This window comes from Diadema antillarum, unplaced genomic scaffold, assembly GCF_040938485.1.
Source record: "Diadema antillarum isolate AM-2024a unplaced genomic scaffold, OU_Dant_1.0 seq00000050_RagTag, whole genome shotgun sequence".
NCBI classification, from domain to species: domain Eukaryota; kingdom Metazoa; phylum Echinodermata; class Echinoidea; order Diadematoida; family Diadematidae; genus Diadema; species Diadema antillarum.
Window position 1 is genome coordinate 568,041 of NW_027271159.1, and position 22,186 is coordinate 590,226.

Genomic DNA, 22,186 nt, shown 5'->3' on the forward strand with positions numbered 1-22,186 from the left:
ACATCTTGGTAAAACTAAAAGAACTCAAAGACCCTTCACAGAATTAACATTTCTATGTGCATATAAAATTACTAACAGAGACTCGCCTCTGGCTCTAATGATGTCAACTGCTAGCTATAAATGACAAGTTAAGTAGTCCAGACATGACAGCAAGGACACAGAATAAAGAGCGCCATCAAACGACTTCAACCAGCAGTGACGACGTGACACACACGAACCAGGACTCGACAAGCCAACCCATACACCCACCACCCCCAGCCTCAGCCCAGTCAGTTAGCCACTGTACAAGTACAGCTGCAAACGCACCGTACAGAGTGGCGTAAATAGTCAAGTCTGACTGAAAAACGCCAATAAACTCAACAACAACAACAACAACCAGACATGACAGTCTGCCTACTGTGGGTGGTGTGGACATCACTCACCACTATGGCACTGCACTGCACTGACTGTTGTGGAAACGAGCAAGAAGGCGAGGCAAGAAAACAAGCCAATATTCAACAACGGAACGCTAACATTGGCATCGGCCATCGCATCGAATTCAAGTAAAAATACTACGTGTAAATAGAGTCTACTATTATTAGTATTACTAAACTGCGCTGCGGATGATAGATATTCTCTCCCCTACAAGGCCAAAGGGTCTGACCTACACTACTTACACCAAGCTCGATTGTCTCGGAAAAGAAAGTTCAGTCACTTCAATTCAGCTCATGCAATTCGCAACACACACACACACACACATACAGAGAGGAAGAGAGAGACACATGCACACATCATGACATGGAGTATGATGGACACTTTCCCCACACCAGCTTCTCCCAGCATTATCTCGTACAAACCTGTAGGGACATCACCGGGGTGGCAAAGGAACGCTGTCCCGTTCAACGCCGCAGATTATGAGATCGTGCTTTAGCGATATGTGTAATTGCATATCAGACGACACTAAAAACACGATTCTAAATTATTTACAACTCAACTTTGCTTGTGTATATAAACAATGCAAACAAATTACCTTAACCAGGGCCACACAGAGAGAAAATTGACAACTTTTCTTCGAAGTCCCGCGATTGTCTTCACCACTTGAGTCGAGTAGACCTTCACACTTTGCAGGATCGTTCATTGATCTAGTTTTTACTGAGCCTGTGAATATTCTCAATAATTGTATTTATTCTTTCATCTCAATTTAACTATATCAAAACTAGTAAAAAGTATTTACATGTATGTAAATCATACCTTTATTTGCCGTACATAGTTTTGATGGATTATTATTTACTTTTATGATCCTCTGAATGGGTGGCTGTCACAATTCTGGTCACAAGTGTTGTATGTAAATTCGCGATTATGTACGGTCAAAATACTACGGTACTGACGCATGACGTTAGATGTGTTTGGCTGAATGAAAGTGCGTTGTTGTGTGTACGAAGTGCCTAAAAACAGTCAGCGAATACTACTGTTTATATGCGTTATTTGTAGCTGCACTGAAACACCACTCCCAGGAATCTGTTAGCTGTCTGGCACTTTACACACTGGATAAATTGTCTTTGTTTCGACTGCACACATTTCCTTCAACTACAAGAGACGAGTAGGATCATGGTAGACGATAGCAGACAGAAGAGAATTCTCTCCGATCTAAGCAGTGCCCTTCGGAGAGACCCAAATATGTAAGTAAACTGACTGGGGGTTTTGGACCTCCCCACTAACAACATTATTAAAACAAGTTTTATTATAGATTCTAGACCTCTGTCTAGTTTTAATTCATCTGCCTCCATATCTAACTCTTGACCCTAATTACATTTCAGTTCGGGAAACCCACTCACAAGGGGGGCCCCTCCTTATAAGTAACCCGTCCCCCTTATAAGTAACCCCGTCCCCCTTATAAGTAACCCCCGGGGCACCCCTTATAAGGAGTCTCCACGCTTTTTTGCAATGCAACGCGAAAATGAAAGGACTGCGGCAATTTGCTTGATTATGTCCATAAAGCTTCACAAGTTTCCTAGTTACTCACGAAATGTGAGCAAAATCGGTTTGAGGCATCATATCTAAAATCATGGATTTAAATGCGATGTCAAACGACCCATGCGAATGCTGAAATGCGAGCGATTACTGGCGTGAGTGTCGCCAGGCGCGGCGGCGCGGCAATGCTTGAGTGCAGACGTGGCGACTGAGCGCGTGCATTTCAGCATTCGCATGGGTCGTTTGACATCGCATTTAAATCCATGATTTTAGATATGATGCCTCAAACCGATTTTGCTCACATTTCGTGAGTAACTAGGAAACTTGTGAAGCTTTATGGACATAATCAAGCGAATTGCCGCAGTCCTTTCATTTTCGCGCTGCATTGCAAAAAAGCATGGAGACTCCTTATAAGGGGTGCCCCGGGGGTTACTTATAAGGGGGACGGGGTTACTTATAAGGGGGACGGGTTACTTATAAGGAGGGGCCCCCCTTGTGAGTGGGTTTCCCGAACTGATTTATTACATCCTGACAAGTACATTTAATTCTGATCGTGAATATTTCTGAACGTGTCATAGTTCTACAGACCTGGCTATCTCTTCTGTTCACTTTCTAACCTGTTACTGTTACTACTAAGTGTTAGATAGATTAAGACATCAGCATTATAATACTAGGTGTTTCAAAAAACATTTCCCACTTTTGATTCTTAATAATTCATAATCAAATAACACTGTCATTGATATGAGTAATAGCTGAATAGTGTACAATTTAGTTCAAGGTGGTTTAGATATGAAAACATAAATCAGTTTCATGAAATCCATGATTAATTTCACAATTAGGTTCCAGATTTTGCTCTATTTTCAACCCTCTGTACAAAATTTCACTTTGCACAGGGGTCAATGGGTGTGTATGGGAGTGTGTGGTTAACACCCTGACAATGGTCCTAAACAATGGTTAGGGTTTGAATGCTTCATTATTTATTCATGAGAAATTCCACTATCACAACTAGTCTTTATTCAGCCTCTGGCAGTATCTGTGTAAAGTCAAACGCCTGCCGATACTGTCGTTGGGTCTCGACAGTGCTCTCCCTACATCTGAAAAACGAAATTACAATGAATACCTTCTGTTCTATCGTAAACATGGTGACAGGAAGCAAAGAAAATCAATTAGAGTATACACTTGTGTAAATGGAGCCTCAAATAAATCTACTGTGAAACATATCGCCCCAATGATAAATGCTGCTGAACTCTTTACCAAAAAATGATTTCTTTTTATCAAAAAGCGAAAAATTTGTCAGACTATTTAATTAGTAGACAGTTGTATTAAAATGAGGAACTTTAGATCACTTATGCTTATTTATATCCCAAATTTAGTGATATGTGAAGCAAAAATTGAAAATGGTTGCCAGCTGGAATGGAATGTGGTGTTTGCAAGCACATGGAAACGTGTGCTTCCTTTTTCCATGTGCATGCAGTTTACCCTTTACCGTGCATGAATCCAGACTAGCAGTGCCCAGGGCAATCCACATGAATTATTGATTAAGCATTCATGTGCCTGGGAGCACGAGACTGACGCCTAGTCAACAGGTGGTTCAGGCATGTCCATTGTTCAGGGCCATTGTCAGCACACACATACACATCATTGGTTCCTGTGCAAGCTTCAATTTTTGTACAGAGGGTTAAAATTTGACCAAAATCTGAAACCTTACTTCAAAATCAATCTTAGATTTATTGAAACTGATTTATGCCTTCACATTCAAATCAACGTCAACCAAATTGTACACTATTCAGCTATTATTTATATCAATAACAATTTTATCGAATGAATAGTTTTTGAGCTATTAATGATCAAAAGTGGGAAATGTTTTTTGAAACACCTAGTATTTTGATCAGTGCGGAAGAAATAGTGTGTGTCTGCAGTATGATCTAGACCCGGCAGTTGTGGGGGCGCTGTTGGATGATAGTGCCAATCACGTTGGCATTGATACTAAGAGTAAGAGTAAGATTGCTGAAGTTGAGCTGTCATCGAGTAAGGCGCCTGGATGTTGCTAGGTAACGTTGCCTTTGATCTGCGCGTCACGCAGTCTGTAGTGATGCCAGGGTGCGTGCTTCTTAGTATGACGTGGATTGACGTCACGGAAGAACTTTGCTAAAGCTGTCATCATCAGCCGAATCATGAGCCAAACTGTGATCGGACTACTGACTACAGTGGATCGGATTTTTCTGGACTCATGGAAATGGGTACAAGCGTAAGCGCTGAAGAGGAGTCGATAGCATAGGTGTCTGTAGGAAACTTGCACTGTTCGCCCACACACGCATTCCACTAAACCACCGGGTCTATGTGCCTTTAAATGAAAATAACAGTGCCAGTATCTCCAAATTCAGTTTCAAATGAAGAGCATCTTACCTTGCTTTTATTTTTTATTTTTTATTTTTTTTGCATGTGTTGAAGCCATGCCGCCGTCAACTTCCAACATAAGATACAAAGTACTCAATGCTGAATATTTTGTGAGAATCATTTTTGCAAATTTCACGAGTCAGAAGCTATTCGCAAATTTAAAGACATGCGAAAATAATATTGATTCTGTATTGTCTCTGATCCCGACATGAATATGACTTGCCCACATACATTTCTCAATTCAGTACTGTTCTCCACAATTGCAAATTTAATGGTAACCACTTGTAAAATTGTTGGGAGGTCCAGATTCATAAAAAATTAGACTCACTGAGTATATGAATTATGGCATATACAATAGATATCTTTTATAATAGTATTACTAGGGTCTATTACTGTTCATAGCATGATTAGAACAGAAACAATATCAGAAGGCTTACCGATGAGAAGTATCAATCAGTCAAAATTTTCATTCTCTGTTCCTTTCTTCGCCCTATCTGTAGCGATGAGTTTGACTTCATCTACTGTCCAGAGCCAGTGGTCAACAAAAGCCCTGTGGTGCTGGAGAACCACAAACTTGGCCTGGCAACGTGGAGCATCAAGATTCTCTTCAACTATGTGTACACCAATCTGATGAAGCAAACAGGACTTGTCAAGGGTGAATACTACAAACTTAAACATTCAAATTGATGATATTGAAAGACGTAAAAATAGAATGTCCTACTGCTCAAACCACATGCTGGCAAAATGCACACAAGTTCCAGGAGCATGGAATGTACACAGACTGTAAGAGATCAAGTGCTATATTATGTTTTAATCAAAAGAATCATGAATCATGTCTGACTAAAGTCTTGATATTCCTTCCCTTTTCATTGATTTGATAAAATAATTAGCCATTTGCCCTGTAGGAAGGAGGGTGCTCCACTTCCGATTGGCTCTGAAATGCACTTACAATATTTTTCATTTCATTCATGATTTAAGTTGTCTCCAAAGTGCCATGGATTATTTGAATTTTATACTGTGTGAATTTGTATTGGTTAATGTCCATTAAGGGACAACTTGTCATTTACACCCTGTGAACATTATTTGATATTGTAAGAGTGTTAAATTGACTAGGAAATATATTTGTATAAATTAAGTTTCCTTTTCACAGTATTAGCTTTCCATATACTTTACTTCCCATACATGCCTCTGATCATTTCTCCACACACTAGTTAGCCTTCCATACAACCCAATTCCTTTCCCCTTCCACATGATTTTCCACTCACCTCCACACCTGATGATTCTTTTATTCTGTTCCCATTTATGTTTAACTTCACCTTGTGATCACCTCATCTTTACTTTCCATTGGTTCCTTCTCTGACTTCAGGTCAAACTCTTTTGTTTATAGCATCTCGAATAAAACACAGTCTACCACAGGAACTGACAGAGAGCAGACCTGCTTCTTCAGCCTCTCCTCATCCCCTTTAACTAAGCTGAATGTTTGATGAACAAGGTGTGGTCAGACTGGCAAAAGATCAAGAAGTTTAAGCCTTCGTGATCTTTTCTCATCCGGTCACACTGGCAAAAGATCAAGAAGTTTGGCGGGGGTGGTATAGGGGGAAATATCCCTTGTTGGAGTGAGAAGCTTTGCGAGAAGTTTTGCGGGAAGTTTGTGGTCACACTGGCTTAACTTCGAGATCTTAAATTTTATGATCTTAAACTTCTCAATCTTTTGCTAGTCTGACCATGCCTATCGAGAGACATTGCATGGCTTCTTGTGGAGTGACAGATTGACTGAACTTGATTTTGGACACCAAGATGAGTGTCACAATATGTTGCAATCAAATCATTTGTGTTGTGGTGATGAAAAAGAAAAAAAAAACAATGAAAAGCAATGAGCAAATTCTGTTTCTCATTTTATTTTATTCAGATCTGAAGTCAATTCATGAATTCAGCCAAGCAGCTCTCCTTCTCAACCCTGAGTGCTATGCAATATGGAATATGAGGTAACGGTGGATTGTTGAATGGGAATGTGCTTGCCAGCTGTGCATGTTATTGTGTTGTACTAGGTGTTTCAAAAAACATTTCCCACTTTTGATTCTTAATAATTCATAAGCTATATATCAAATAACACTGTCATTGATATGAGTAATAGCTGAATAGTGTACAATTTAGTTCAAGGTGGTTTAGATATGAAAACATAAATCAGTTTCATGAAATCCATGATTAATTTCACAATTAGGTTCCAGATTTTGCTCTATTTTCAACCCTCTGTACAAAATTTCACTTTGCACAGGGGTCAATGGGTGTGTATGGGAGTGTGTGGTTAACACCCTGACAATGGTCCTAAACAATGGTTAGGGTTTGAATGCTTCATTATTTATTCATGAGAAATTCCACTATCACAACTAGTCTTTATTCAGCCTCTGGCAGTATCTGTGTAAAGTCAAACGCCTGCCGATACTGTCGTTGGGTCTCGACAGTGCTCTCCCTACATCTGAAAAACGAAATTACAATGAATACCTTCTGTTCTATCGTAAACATGGTGACAGGAAGCAAAGAAAATCAATTAGAGTATACACTTGTGTAAATGGAGCCTCAAATAAATCTACTGTGAAACATATCGCCCCAATGATAAATGCTGCTGAACTCTTTACCAAAAAATGATTTCTTTTTATCAAAAAGCGAAAAATTTGTCAGACTATTTAATTAGTAGACAGTTGTATTAAAATGAGGAACTTTAGATCACTTATGCTTATTTATATCCCAAATTTAGTGATATGTGAAGCAAAAATTGAAAATGGTTGCCAGCTGGAATGGAATGTGGTGTTTGCAAGCACATGGAAACGTGTGCTTCCTTTTTCCATGTGCATGCAGTTTACCCTTTACCGTGCATGAATCCAGACTAGCAGTGCCCAGGGCAATCCACATGAATTATTGATTAAGCATTCATGTGCCTGGGAGCACGAGACTGACGCCTAGTCAACAGGTGGTTCAGGCATGTCCATTGTTCAGGGCCATTGTCAGCACACACATACACATCATTGGTTCCTGTGCAAGCTTCAATTTTTGTACAGAGGGTTAAAATTTGACCAAAATCTGAAACCTTACTTCAAAATCAATCTTAGATTTATTGAAACTGATTTATGCCTTCACATTCAAATCAACGTCAACCAAATTGTACACTATTCAGCTATTATTTATATCAATAACAATTTTATCGAATGAATAGTTTTTGAGCTATTAATGCTCAAAAGTGGGAAATGTTTTTTGAAACACCTAGTAGCAGCCTGCAGTCACAAATTGAACAAGCTGATGTAACAGGTCACCTTACATTTGAGTATTCTGCGTACATTTAACCCTAACTAGGCCGGGCTATTTACAATAGGTAGTTGATAGAGCCGGGGGGGGGCCCTCCCAGGCCCCCCTCCAGATCTCGGTCGTCGACTGCGCGATCGCGACGAAAATTGGCACACACATTGCCTATGATGTAATCTAAAATACCATGAAGTTAATTTTTCAAAAAAATCATCATTTATGCTAAATTATGCTAATTTATGCATGATGATGCATAAAATCAGACTATTTTGTATAAATCACAAAATAAAGCTAGAAACAGGCACATTTTTTGTGTAAATATTCTTTTTAGTGTCCTTAGCAAATGATTTTAAAAAAAATTGTGATATCAGAAAAAATTCCTAAGTATTTTATTGTTTTTTGAATTTCTTATGTATTTCCATGTTTTTTCGACTTTATGTTTTTCATTGTTTTTCAATGAAATTTGTCCATGACATCGCTCTGAACAAGAAAATATGTTATTCATTGATTCTAATCAATAAAACACCAAAATAATCATGCTTTTATGAAATTTGCCAGTAAGCACAGTTTGCATTGAAATTGTACACGAATTAACGTTTTTGAGCAATTTTTGGTCTGACATGCATGTACATATTTATGCGTAACTTTGGAACCGCGCGCCCGGGCATCGCAAATTTGGTGTCAAAAGATGCGGGAGACTTGAAAGAAAAAAGTCATGAAACGTCGCGCCGATAGCTTTTTGCGATTGCGATACATCGTGTGAAACGTCGAGGGGGGGGGCCTTGGAGGCCCCCCCCCTCGTCTTCTGCAATATTAGTTGGAGCATTGAGTCTTCCTGGAGCCTGCATGTATGAAATTCATGCTCAAAGATGTACATGTTGTAGATGTAAATGTCCAACTGCAATTTCCTGTAAAAGTGGATATTTTCGTGCCAATAATTTTTGGTGCTTGGTCGGGTAAGATGAGTGTAGCATGTTTTTAATTCAGCGGAATCAAGCTTCAACCACTGTAACATATGGCAAACAAATATATTCACATGCTTTTATTTTCGCACCTGTTTCTGGTTGCATGAAAATTTCCACTTTTACAGTATGGCGAATTTTTATGACACTTGAAGTAGTGTGCCTTATTTTGCACTGATGTTAAAATCTTACTGTTGACTGTTCCATTTAGGAAAGGCCTAGTGTTGAAGAACTTCATCAAGGCAGAGAATGAACTGAGATATGCTACCCTGATCCAAACCAAGCATCCAAAGAGTCCAGAAACATTCATACAGAGGTAAGTAGCCACTATACTTGGTAGCCAGGTTGGATACATCAGCATTCGATTTGCTTCTCCAACTGTGTCCAGCACTATTAACCTTGTACAATATCAAAGACTATAGACCAAGAAAGGTCATATTCTGTCATACAATGTTCCGTATTGCATTTTGTGCAATTTCAATTAACAAGTGTTGCTTTATTTTTTTTATAATTGTTTATGATTTGTTTTTTTTTTTTTTTTTTTGTTAAGAACCTGCAACATTCATATTTACCTTGACTTTTTACAGAAAGCAGGCTTCATGACATTGTAAGACCTTTGTAATGCTTCCAGGCATTTTGTCAGTGAATTTCTTTCCCCCTAATTTCTATGTCAAGGTAAAGTAACATATTTTATGTACAGGTTTGGAATCATGCCAATTTTTTAAACAGTTGGTTAGCCTAGATTGTTTAAATCATGACATTATTTCATTTATGAAACAGTGTTCAAATATAATAGTGCTATGAACATATCCTCGTATATGGTTTAATTGCGAAAGGCAATTTGTCATTTTGATTTTTTTTTTCATCAGGAGATGGCTTTTACAGCAACTGTTTCCATCAGTACAGTCCTCACCTAGTCTAGCCGCACAAAATTGCCCAAACTCGTCACTTTCCCGCAACAGTAACGCACATAATGCAGTCCAACTCAACGGCAACTCCTCTGTCAAAGCCCACCCAACTCTTCCCATGGCTGCAAAGGAGGTTGAACTGACAGATCGACACAGGCAAACCATACAGCACGAGATGGAGGCCTGTCGGGCGGCTGCCGACCGGTATCCTAGCAACTACAATGCATGGAGCCACCGAATATGGGTGCTTCAGAGAATAGCAGGACTGGATGTTGCAGTAAGGGCAAATTGATATTTCATATTTAACCCTAGTTTAATTTGTATGTCAGGCTACCCAGGCCCTTTAATGCAAAACAAGGAGTATGAGAACTATATTTGTAAAGAATCAGTGCAAGTCTTGTAGGGACAGAAAAACTCATTCTATTAAAGTCAGCTTATAGACGCAGTAGAGTGGGAATACCATGGAGTGTGAAGACTGGCCCGGCTCAGATTTATTTGAGAGTCCCTGTAATGAATAGTGTACGGCTTTATCACCAATCTCTATGTAGATACACACACAGTCGGAAGAATCTAGAGTCGACTGGAGTTGGCCGTATGCAGTATTCGCTGACCTGTGCCTGTTGGGCACTATTTGTGATTTTTTTTTTAATGTACCCTGGTGGGCAGTGCATGAAGAACGATGCAATAGGACCACCCATGTCTTCCCACGCTGCCAGGTCTTTAGACTGGAAGTTTGTCTTGCAGCACATCGCACATTGAATTTTCGATATAAAGAGTAACATACAAGTGAGAAAGTATGCTTTGATAATGAGACATTTCTGGTTTGAAGGAAATCTGATAAAATTGAAAACAAACAGAAATGTGCTTACATGTTTGTTTTTTTCCAACTCAGCTGATTTTTATTCTTGAGGTTGTTGCATGATGGAGTTGTGGCACTGGCACGGGGTGAGATTTTGTGAGATTTCGGGAGGCTTCCAAAAGAGGATTATAACCTTTGCTGAAACTTGAATTTGACTGCTCCTATGTACCACAGGTACTGGAACAAGAGCTGGAGAGCACAAAAACGTGGGTGAGCCAGCACATATCGGACCACAGCGGCTTCAGCTACCGCCACTTTCTCCTGCGGGCTCTCTCTGAGGGCGCCCTTCAGCAAGACAGGGTGGTGGCTCTGGTGAAGGCGGAGCTCCTCTTCACTTCCGCTCTCATCCAGAGCTTCCCGGGACACGAGGCCATCTGGTACCACAGGTGAGTACATTTCACTTTGTTGTTGCAACTGGAATAGCAGGGAGTGTAATCATTCTCATAAATCTTACGTTCAATATAATGTGTGTGTGTCTGTGTTGAAATGAGAGAATTCGATGCTGTGGTAGTTATACAAGACATGCGTTGTTGGGGCCATGCAAAATCTGTACTTACGCTTTCCAACATAATTCTACTTGGATGTTGCAAGCAAAATGGGCAGTTTTATGAACACACTTACATGAAAATTGTTTTTGATTAAAATAGCAATTATTAAAAACCTTGGTAGCAAGGGAATTCCTCCTGCATAAGGAGCTCAAATTTTAGCAATTAAATGTCCCTTCATAATCTGCTCTTCTATGCCTAAACTCTTTGGTACACTCTACTCCTCTCCACTCCTTGCCCCGCCCCCTTCCCCCATCCGTTCCCATCCCAGGAGGTCAGTCCTGAATGTTGGGAGGACATGTTTGCAGATGAAGACTGGGAATACCTCCTTCTGCCAAGACGGAGGCCACATGGAGGTAAACGGTTGCAGAGAACTGAACGGACACGGTTCCCACCAAAGAGGCGTGGATAGCGAGGAATCTTCCGTCCCCGGGGAGGGAGAATGGTTCCCTCTGCTGGACTACTCCAACCTCAAGACCGCCGAGATGGAGATCCCCAATCTCCATGACGACGAGATGACGAGCAACGTTTCCCTGAGAGTCCTAGTGTCCTCCGAGTCCGAGGTGCTCTTCATGGATGCAGTGCATAAGAAGGCATTTGACTCAGACAGGCCCTTGCTCCATAGGTGTATAGATCACCACAGGCGATGGCTTCAGTCCGTAAAGTATTGATGGTGTGTGACGGGTGGTAACAAGTGTGCAATGAATCTTGGTTTGGTACAATTTTTGTTTTCTGTCCCAGCACATAGTGCTGTGGCAGAACAGTATCAATTATTTATTCTACAAAGGTAGACTTCACAAGGAACTCTTTTGCATTTGGTTTGCTTTTATTTGTTTGGTATGGCAGTATATCTCCTATGTGATTGTTCTTTTTCATATTTATTTATTTTTAGCTCACCTGAGCCAAAGGCTCAAGTGAGCTATTGTGATAGCTCTTCGTCCGGCGTACGGCGTGCGTTGTGCGTTAACTTTTTACATTTTCATCTTCTTCTTGAGAACTCTATAACAGATTTTTACGAAACTTGGCAGGTAGCATCCCTAGGGGGATAGGATCTCAATTTGTCCAAGTGGGCACCATACCCCACCTGGGGGGCCCCAGAGGGGCCCAAACTCCCAAAAATTAAGGAATCTTTAAAAACTTCTTCTCTAGAACCAGAAGTGATAGAGCTAAGTTAATACTTTGAATTAGTACATTGATGACTGTGGTTTCAAGTTTGTTCATGGCGGAATCAGGGGTGCCCCCCTTGAGACCCAGGGGAGCGGGGTTTGGAGGGGTCCTAAAGGGGCCCAAATTGTACATTTTCATCTTTTTTTTTTGAAAATGCCATGATGAATTTCCGCCAAACTTGGCAGGTAGCATCCCTCTGGGGAAAGAATCTCATTCCCATCAAATGGGCACCATGCCCCACCTGGGGGCCCCAGGGGGCCTAAATTGGGACCTAAATTGTGAATTTTCATCTTTTTCTTGAGAACCCCATGATGAATTTTCACCAAACTTGGCAGGTAGCATCCCTAGGGGGGTATAGTAAGGAATTTTGAAAGATTTTCTCTAGAACCAGAAGTGATTGAGCTAAGTTAATACAATGAGTCAGTATATTGATAACTGTTGTTTCAAATTTGTTCATGGCAGAATCAGGGGTGTCCTCCTCCCCCTCCCCCCTTCCCCCCTCTTGGGACCCAAGGAAGTGGGGTAGGATGGGTCCAAATGGTGATGTAAATTGTGCATGTTCATGATCATTGAAAACCCCTTGATGAATATTCACCAAACTTGACAGGTAGCATGCCATAGCTCTTAAAGCTACCCTCCACCACAAGTTTCCAATGTTCTCAGGTAAGAGTCTGCGAGAATGCATGGAAGGTGAACTTGCGATACTCAGGTGAGTGCGAGACCCCCGGGTCTCTTCTTAGGGGGGATTTTCTCTTGAGGGGGTTGTGTCCTTGTTTTATTTTTTCCCTTGGATTCCACTCTCTTTTTGAGGTCTTCCTCTGTGTACTTTTTTTGTGTGGGGTTGGGGGGGTGGGGGGAGTTTGGGGGTTGGGGTGGGGTTAGGATGGGGAATGAAGCGGGAAATCAAAGCGTGATACCAAACAATCACACTAGGCATAGTTAGTATTAAAAGATCAGTATTGTTGGATGTCGTTACATACAGGTATAGTACATGTAATAGAGCCACATCAACTGCAATTGCATTGTCAAAGGAAACAGAAATTTGGTGCAAATATGTATTTCGATATGTAAGTATGATGCCATAATTATGTCTATGCCTTGTGCATTTCACTTTTTCAAATGCCACTGAAATAAAATGGCAGTGACTGGTTGGTATTTCATGGTGTTCAGTTTGATCAATACTTTGAGTTATGACAATCTCTACATACTCATGTTGATCTTTCCAAAATTGCTGGTTTTACTTTTAGTTGGACTGTTCATATACATATATTTATATTTTTAGAAATTTGCAGTTTGTTACTATTTATCAGTAGTGTCCATCTGATATGAAATCATAGGTAAATGTTATCTTCATAGAATCTCAAAGTCTTTGATAAAGTCTCATTTTTGTAATCATAATCATCAGTCACAATTGTCATAATTGTCATAATCATCATCATCATCATCATCATCATCATCATCATCATCATCGTTGTAACAGCCATCATCACCATCATTCATAACTTGTGGCAATTACTTTTCAGAAAACTTTCAAAAATTCACAAGTATATCTGATGTCAATATTGTACACCCGTCATAAAACAGATGTCACAAATATTCATCATCCCCTACGTATTTGTATCACTATGTAGACATCATATCCTCATCATAATCATTGTCAAATTGTGTCATCATCATCACCATACCATAACTGTATTTACTGACAGCAAAACAGGTACAAAGGTGTCACAGTATATATATATATATATATATATATATGCAATATGCTGTCCCTTTCTATCTATCATGCTTATGAAAATTTCACATCCATTGATTTTAGCAAAGATTTGCCATTCAGATGTCCACTGCATAATTTCAGTTCTTGGCTCAGGTTTTGTCCTATATATCCAAAGATTCGTAGAACTGCCTTATTTTACCACCATGTTATCCTCATTGTCACAATGGTGTGTAATGCTGCCTTATTATCTCCGTACATTTTTTGTTGGTTTTTGTTTTTCCTTTGCCATGATAGGATTGCTGGAGAGAGTGAACAATGCTGCATAGCATGTTAAAAACAAGGTATTGACTACTTGTACAATTTGTTGTGTTTGAAAAAAAGGGTCGTATCAGCTTGTGAATGTTAGAAGTGTTGTATTCTCAAACATATATTCACAATGTCTTTCTTGATGACTTATGATGCCAAGCTCCCCATGCAGATGTGTGCTGTTCAGACAATATTGTATTTCTGTGGAAATGCTGCATAGTTTTGTTCGTTTCATAAACATGTGTGAATGTTTCTGCCAGTGTTCTTAGTTGAATAGATGTACAAATACGTTGTAAAGTAATAACACGCACACTTCCATTCAAAGACCTTGCAGTGTGGGTCATTCATGAGTGGCCAGATTAATTTGCTGCCCACCAGGGTACATATGAAACCACAAGAAGCACCAGTCAGTAAATATATGCCTCCAAGCATATGCTCATCGGTAATGGTCGATTCCAGGTGAGATTGTGTGTGTATATTTTGCAGTCATCAGTGATACAGCTGTACACAATTCGTTACAGGGATTCTTGAATACATCCGAGCCAGCCCAGCCTTCCAACTCCATAGTATCCCCACGCTTTGGGGGGTCTTTAACCCTTCAAGTCCCAGATATCACATATCTGTAGTTTGATTCTACATTTTTATATTATATTTAATTTGTAATGTTGTTGTATTGTAAGGTATTGTGTAAAAAAAAAAACAACAACAACCAAACAAATCTCCATTTAATCCATCCTGTGCTAGGGACTTTGGACAGTGTGTGCAATGCTTTGGGATTTTCTGTGCCAATTGGCACTCAAGGCGCACAAATGGTTTCCAAGCCACTCATTCATAATATGTTGTTGTTTATGCTTCAACTGCAGAAGTATCAAAGTCTCTCTAGTGCTTAATTTAGTATTATAGAATGGGTAGCGAGAATCCTGCGATCTCATTGGTCGAGAGCTATGTGTTGATTTTTACTGGCCGCATGCTGAGTCACAGTGGTAAACATGTTATCGCGCACTTGTAGCAAGCAAGTAGCAAGAGTATGTGTACTTGTAACAAAGATTCGCGCGCTAAGCAGGCGTTCGCGCACCCAGTGCGAGACGCCTATTGGCTAAAACAACCATGCATCAGTATTTACTGATGCATGGCTAGCCGTGCGTCCAGTAAAAACTGATGCATGGTATGTGTATGCCAAGCCAAAAGGAAATGCATCCAGTAATTTTGTCATCGGGTAACACGATAGGAAAATGGGTTTTTGGCCAGAAAATTACCCATTCTATAAATCAGATGACGCACATGTCTTTTCGTGCGTCAGTTGGAATATAGTGTGCATGTGGTAACTATGGAATTTAGCCTAAACCCACGAGGCTTCGCCTTGTGGGTTAAGCATTCCATAGTTACCTTATGCACACAATTCTAACTGACGCACTCAGACCTCATGGGCGTCACCAGGGGGGGTGCGTTGGGTGCGAACGCACCCCCCTTCAGATCCTAAAAAAAAAGAAAAGAAAAAAAAGAAGAAGAAGAAAAAAAAAGAATAAATCAGTCTGCGAGCGACCTCAACGGCGGACGCTAAATAATTACTCTTTTCTAATTTTGTTTATATTTTGCACCAGGGACACACACACACACACACACACACACACACACACACACACACACACACAGCAAATCAATTCGCACCCCTGTTTCTGGCAGCACTGATTTTGTACATATCTATTAGTATTCTACAGTGTTTATTACTTATCGACCGTACTGTAAATCCGTACGATACGGAGCACTTATACACGTTTGCCTCATCCCACATAATCATAATATCCGCGATGAAAAGATTTTCTTGCTTTTTTTTAGAATTCAAGAAATCTGTCCAATTATTTCACCCAAAAGCAGTGGCGTAACTACGGAGCGGGGGAGGGGGGGAGGGGGTGCGCCCCCCTCCCAATCCGCTGGTTTAAAAAAAAAGACTTACCGAAATAGTATTCCTCAAGTGTTAGTAAACTGCTTTTGAATGAAAGGGTGATCAAGAAATAAGATATTTTTCTATGATTTCTTTTAACCATAATTAGATAGGTATATAGTGTGAAACATTGTTGAAAAAGCCCGGACCCGACAAAAGATTGTGATTCAGCGTGATTCCTGGTTGGCATTCTGCATATAAGCAGGATGTGCGCAGTGTACTCAGTACATCCGAACGAAGAGTCGCTACAATGTTGCGCAATGTGATGTAGAATGTACACCTTTGTACCTTACGCTTCGTTATATCAAAGCTAGATCATTGATTTTGCAGTGTTGCTTTACAATACTAGTCTATGTAAAAATGTCTTGCATTGCCAATAAAAAGACTTTGACCTGGGTTAATTCCTATAACTTTTCCATGTACATATACGACACACACACAAACAAACACGCACAATTAGTTTAGGGGATGCTCTAAGTGCAGATTTTGGACATCCTTTCCCCGCTTGGTCACTTCGACGCCACCTCGCTGGTCATATACCTCCCCTGGGCCAGTCATGAACATAAACCCACACCCTTGACTACCAGTGGCGGATCCAGGGAGATGGGCGCACCGGGCGCACCGGGCGCACCGGGCGTCCCCCCCCCCCCCCTTTAATTTCCAAAGCGAAAAAAAAAAAATAATATAGCTTCAAACGGCAGTCTTTGGACAGTATAAAATGTCAAAATTTTCAAGCTCGCTCGCTCCTCTCGCTCGCATTTAGTCGTAATGCCATACTCCTGAAGTTGCTGCAGTAATTGCCGGCAGTTGCACCTGGTGCGCGCCCCCCTTAATTTCCAAAGCAAAAAAAAAATAAATAAATAAAAATAAAAAATAGCTACAAACGGCAATTTGAGGACTGTAAAATGTCAAAATTTTCAAGCTCGCTCGCTCCGTTCGCTCGCATTAATCTTTATGCCATTCTTCTGATGTTGCTGCCAGTAATTGCCTGCAGTTGCGCCCGGTGCGCCCCCCTTAATTACCAAAGCGAAAAAATATGGCTAAGAACGGCAGTTTTTGGACTGTCAAGCTCGCTCTCTTCGCTCGCTCGCATTTAATCGTTATGCAATTCACCTGATGTTGCTGCCAATAATTGCCTGCAGTTGCGCCCGGTGCGCCCCCCCCCCCCCCTTAATTTCCAAAGCGAAAAAATATGGCTAAGAACGGCAGTTTTTGGACTGTAAAATGTAAAATTTTCAAGCTCGTTCTCTTCGCTCGCTCGCATTTAATCGTTATGCAATTCACCTGATGTTGCTGCCAGTAATTGCCAGCAGTTCCGCCCGGTGCCCCTCCCCCCTTAATTTCCAAAGCGAAAAACATATGGCTAAGAAAAGAACGGCAGTTTTTGGACTGTAAAATGTGATATTTTCAAGTTCGCTCGTTCCGCTCGCTCGAATGTAATCATTATGCTCTCCTGATATTGCTGCCAGTATTTGCCAGCAGTTGCGCCCGATGCGCCCCCTTAAATTCTAAAGCGAAGAAATATAGATACAAACGGCAGTTTGTTTGTTTTTTACTGTAAAATGTCAAAATTTTCAAGCTCGCTCGCTTTTAATTGTTAATTGACGCAATTCTCCTGATGTTGCTGCCAGTAATTGCCGGCAGTTGCGCCCGGTGCGCCCCCCCCCCCCCACCTCCTTTATTTCCAAAGCGAAAAAATATGGCTCCAAATTGCAGTTTTGGGACTGTAAAATGTCAAAATTTTCAAGCTCGCTCTCTTCGCTCGCTCGCATTTAATTGTTATGCCATTCACCTGATGTTGCTGCCAGTAATTACCATGCAGCAGTAAGATGCGCCCGGTGCGCCCCCCTTAATTTCCAAAGCAAAAAAATACGGCTACAAAAGGCAGTTTTTGGACTGTAAAGTGTCAAAATTTTCAAGCTCTCTCGCTCGCTCGCTCACATTTAATGCAATTCTCCTGATGTTGCTGCCAGTAATTACCGGCAGTTGCGCCCGTTGCGCCCCACCCCTCCTTTATTTCCAAAGCGAAAAAATATGGCTACAAACGGCAGTTTTTGGACTGTAAAATGTCAAAATTTCCAAGCTCGCTCTCTTTGCTCGCTCGCATTTGATTATTATGCAAGTTACCTGATGTTGCTGCCAGTAATTGCCAGCAGTTGCGCCCGGTGCGCCCCCCTTAATTTACAAAGCAAAGAAATATGGCTACCAACGGCAGTTTTTGGACTGTAAAATGTCAAAATTTTCAAGCTCGCTCTCTTCGCTCGCTCGCATTTAATTGTTATGCCATTCACCTGATGTTGCTGCCAGTAATTGCCAGCAGTTGCGCCCGGTGCGCCCCCCCCCCTTAATTTCCAAAGCAAAAAAAAAATATATGGCTATCGCTACAAACGGCAGTTTTTGGACTGTAAAATGTCAAAATTTTCAAGCTCGCTCGCTCGCTCGGTCGCATTTAATTGTTATGCAATTCTCCTGATGTTGCTGCCAGTAATTACCGGCAGTTGCGCCCGTTGTGCCCCACCCCTCCTTTATTTCCAAAGCGAAAAAATATGGCCTCAAACGGCAGTTTTTGGACTGTAAAATGTCAAACTTTCCAAGCTCGCTCTCTTTGCTCGCTCGCATTTGATTATTATGCCATTCACCTGATGTTGCTGCCAGTAATTGCCAGCAGTTGCGCCCGGTGCGCCCCCCTTAATTTCCAAAGCAAAAAAATATGGCTACAAACGGCAGTTTTTGGACTGTAAAATGTCAAACTTTCCAAGCTCGCTCTCTTTGCTCGCTCGCATTTGATTATTATGCCATTCACCTGATGTTGCTGCCAGTAATTGCCAGCAGTTGCGCCCGGTGCGCCCCCCTTAATTTCCAAAGCAAAAAAATATGGCTACAAACGGCAGTTTTTGGGCTGTAAAATGTCAAAATTTTCAAGCTCGCTCGCTCCGCTCGCTCGCATGTAGTCGTGATGCCATTCCCCTGATATCGCTGCGAGTAATTTGTCGTTTCACACCGTCATTCCATAATCCATTCATAAGGGGTACAACCCTCTCCGGCACTTCCACACCGTCCCCCCACCCTTGCTCGCTCCCTCGCATACTATCCCCCCCCCCCACAAGATGAAATCCTAGCTACCGGCGCGCCGGTGCCCTTTCCCCGCTTGGTTTCCCTCAAAAAACAGTAAAAGTCTAGGGATTGAGAGCTTCCTATATTCCAAATGTCTGTCCAAAAAATCTCGTAAACATTTAGTGTCAAAACGCACCCCCCTTGAAAAAAAGCTGGTGACGCCCCTGGACCTGTGCGTCGTTTGTATACTGGTGGTTGTTAAATTGGCAGCTCAAAGTTAACGCTTCTATCCTGAATTGGAATTTTTTTTTTCTTTGATTTTGTGCAGATTCCAGGAATTTGATGAGTTCTATCAAATATTTGTTCAGCAAAGGACACCACATTTAAATTCAGATTTGCCAATTTAATGGGGACAAAAAGGTGACGACAAAAATTCCCTGTGGTGTATGATAGGTGTTATTCCCCAAGACTTGGACAGGTGTTATTACCTAAGACTTGGACAGTGTGTTAATTGATGCAGGAGGAAAGACTGCCACCTGCGTAATGCCTGTGCATTGGGACAAGCGAACTTGCAGGAGTGTGCTGCAGGTTAACAAAGGGGTGCTGATACAGGTCATTTGGATGAAAAAAATCAAAGCACTGAATTCCTGTTTGGTTTCCTCTTTTTTTTCTCTCTCTAAATCCAGTGTGAAACAGGTCTTCATTTGTAATTGACTGCCTGCTAAGATTGGTGTTGTTGGTGACCTTTTTTTTGTGTGGGGGGGGGGGGGGGAGGAGCACAGGGAATGATGTCAAATAGGATTACTCATCTCACATCATGTTTTTATAGCCTAGGAAATTAATTCTAGTGACATGAATTCACTCTCAAGAATGATAAAAGGGCAGAATGAAATGCCAGTGTGTCAAGTTGGACTATCCAATATGCAAGTGCTTGTGGGAAGGGTAAGATTTGTCATTTCTTATACAGTGCACTCCCGTTACAACGAACACGGTTATAACGAAATTTTGTTATAACGAAGTAAAACTTCTGGTCCCAAAATTATCGCCATTAATGTCTATGGTACAAAATTCACTTATAACGAACACGGTTATAGCGAAATTTTCGTTACAACGAAGTCTTTTCCGAGCCCCACGGACAAAGAAAAACAAAAGAAATGTGCTCCATTATAACGAAATGCGGATCGCTTTCAAAAATTCGTAGCGGAACAAGCATGGGCGAACGCTTTACATCGCGGTGTGTTCGCTCCGTGTGTCATGCAGTTTCCTTCAATTTTATGCTCTCTTTAATGTAATATCCAAACAAAATTTAAAAGGTACAGTGTACCATCCCGTTTCACATATCTGCACAGTGTAAGATGAGTATTCAACAAACAGAATATGATGTATGCGTGGTTTCCTTGTTTTTGTTATATATTGTATTTGTTCGGTTATAACAAATTTTCGTTATAACGAAAGAAAACTGCTGGTCCCGAGCATTTCGTTATAACGGGAGTGCACTGTAGTGAAAAGCAATCTCTCTGTTGATTGAAATGTATTCTGAGTGAGAAGGGGTTGTGAAGGAATTCCCCATTACACACGAATAGACATGTGAAAGCTGCCTGCAGCCATTATCTGTTTAAATCTGCCTTTTATTTATGCTGCTACAACCTGTATTATATTGGAATTATTTACAAGAAATATTGTGTGCGGAAGTGATATTGTGGAAAGTTCACTTTCCTGGGCCACATCTTATAAAGAGTTGCAATCAATCATAAGTCCCCAAATCAATTGCAACTTTCAAAGCTGCAATTGATATTTACTGCAACTTTTAGGACTGAATTGATTGCAAGTATGTCAGAAGCTGCAGTTGATTCTAAATCAGTCACAGAAAGTAAAAATAAATCACAAATTTAAGGTTGCAACAGAGTTTGCAGTATATCAGTCATTTTTTACATTAAACTTCTGAAGCACATTTTTTAATTTCTATGTGACTGGGAATTCAGATTTGTAATATGAAGATACCAAGCTTTGGTATAATATTGTGTCAATGTTATAGAATTAATATTACAATTCATACAGATTGATCGCAATTTGAGTTCGATCTTTATATTTAGACCGATATTTGCAATTAATGGTAAGTTTAGATCAATTGCAAGTTTAATGATATTGAAATTGATTTCATAATTCTATAAGATGGGGCCCAGGTCACAGTATGGCATAAAGGAAAATGTTACACTTTGCTTGGTTTGTTCCCATTCTTTACAATGTTTTATATAATTGTGGTGTCTATGTAATTTGTTAGATTGGCAGTGTGTCTGTAGATACAATTGAGTCTTGACATCATTAACATATATGCAAGTAATATGTGCAATGTATTTGACAATGGGTCCTGAATGTAGTGTCCATCTATGCTGTATTGCATTGAGTAAGTTTGCTTCTAAGTGACTAAGCATCTACACAAAGGCGGACATGTTATGTGTCATAAATATTGTAAGAGCAAGTAATATATTATATGTTCATTATTGTATTAGCCTTTTGGCATCTGTGTAATCAACAGAGTCATTTTCAGTACTTTATGAGTTTCTATATATTTTAGATAAAGTCTCCTTTTTTATATATAACTACAGATTAAATCGCAAAATATGAGATATTCCTGTCTACACTGTGTTTCTTATTTGACAATTAACCATGCATCTAACATCTTCACACCTATTGTTGAGTATCATTTATTGCAATATGCAATACTAGTATATGCTTTGTTCCCCATGACTTTGCAGTGACCTGTAGCATTTCCCCAAGTCTGGCAGAATAGGAGAAAGTTCACAGTATGCCCCCACAGGGAGTGCAATGTCCAAACGTAATCCATGTCCAGATTGACTTTTGATCTACCTCCATCACACCTTCCCCAGAATCTCAGCAATTTCTTGCCCTGATAAACATTTATTTACCCTGTTTGATAAAATCAGGTCAAATAATTGTGGATATACTGCTCCACTTCAATCCATGCTTACATGTACAGATGTACATACAAAGTGTATTAGCATACTACAAGTAGTTTTGATACCCACGAAGCCAACTCTTCACTTTCTAGTGAATAGTGAAA

At 40.5% G+C, this 22,186-nt stretch overlaps 1 protein-coding gene across 1 annotated transcript; it reads left to right on the top strand.

Annotated features, from left to right (window-relative positions):
• Window positions 1–1,444: 1,444 nt before the first annotated feature.
• Window positions 1,445–11,698, top strand: LOC139725579 (protein prenyltransferase alpha subunit repeat-containing protein 1-like). Its single transcript, XM_071636670.1, has 7 exons — window positions 1,445–1,658; window positions 4,848–5,002; window positions 6,257–6,332; window positions 8,818–8,922; window positions 9,476–9,791; window positions 10,548–10,759; window positions 11,190–11,698. The coding sequence occupies exons 1-7, from the start codon at window positions 1,588–1,590 to the stop codon at window positions 11,587–11,589; spliced, it is 1,335 nt and encodes a 444-aa protein (XP_071492771.1). The 5' UTR covers window positions 1,445–1,587; the 3' UTR covers window positions 11,590–11,698.
• The last annotated feature ends 10,488 nt before the right edge of the window (window positions 11,699–22,186 follow it).

Bases quoted from the DNA above. Each gene is read 5' to 3' on its own strand.
- LOC139725579 (XM_071636670.1), top strand. From the start codon at position 1,588: ATGGTAGACGATAGCAGACAGAAGAGAATTCTCTCCGATCTAAGCAGT. The intron at 6,333-8,817 runs GTAACGGTGGAT...TGTTCCATTTAG, and splicing joins TATGCAATATGGAATATGAG to GAAAGGCCTAGTGTTGAAGA. The intron at 9,792-10,547 runs GTAAGGGCAAAT...TATGTACCACAG, and splicing joins TAGCAGGACTGGATGTTGCA to GTACTGGAACAAGAGCTGGA.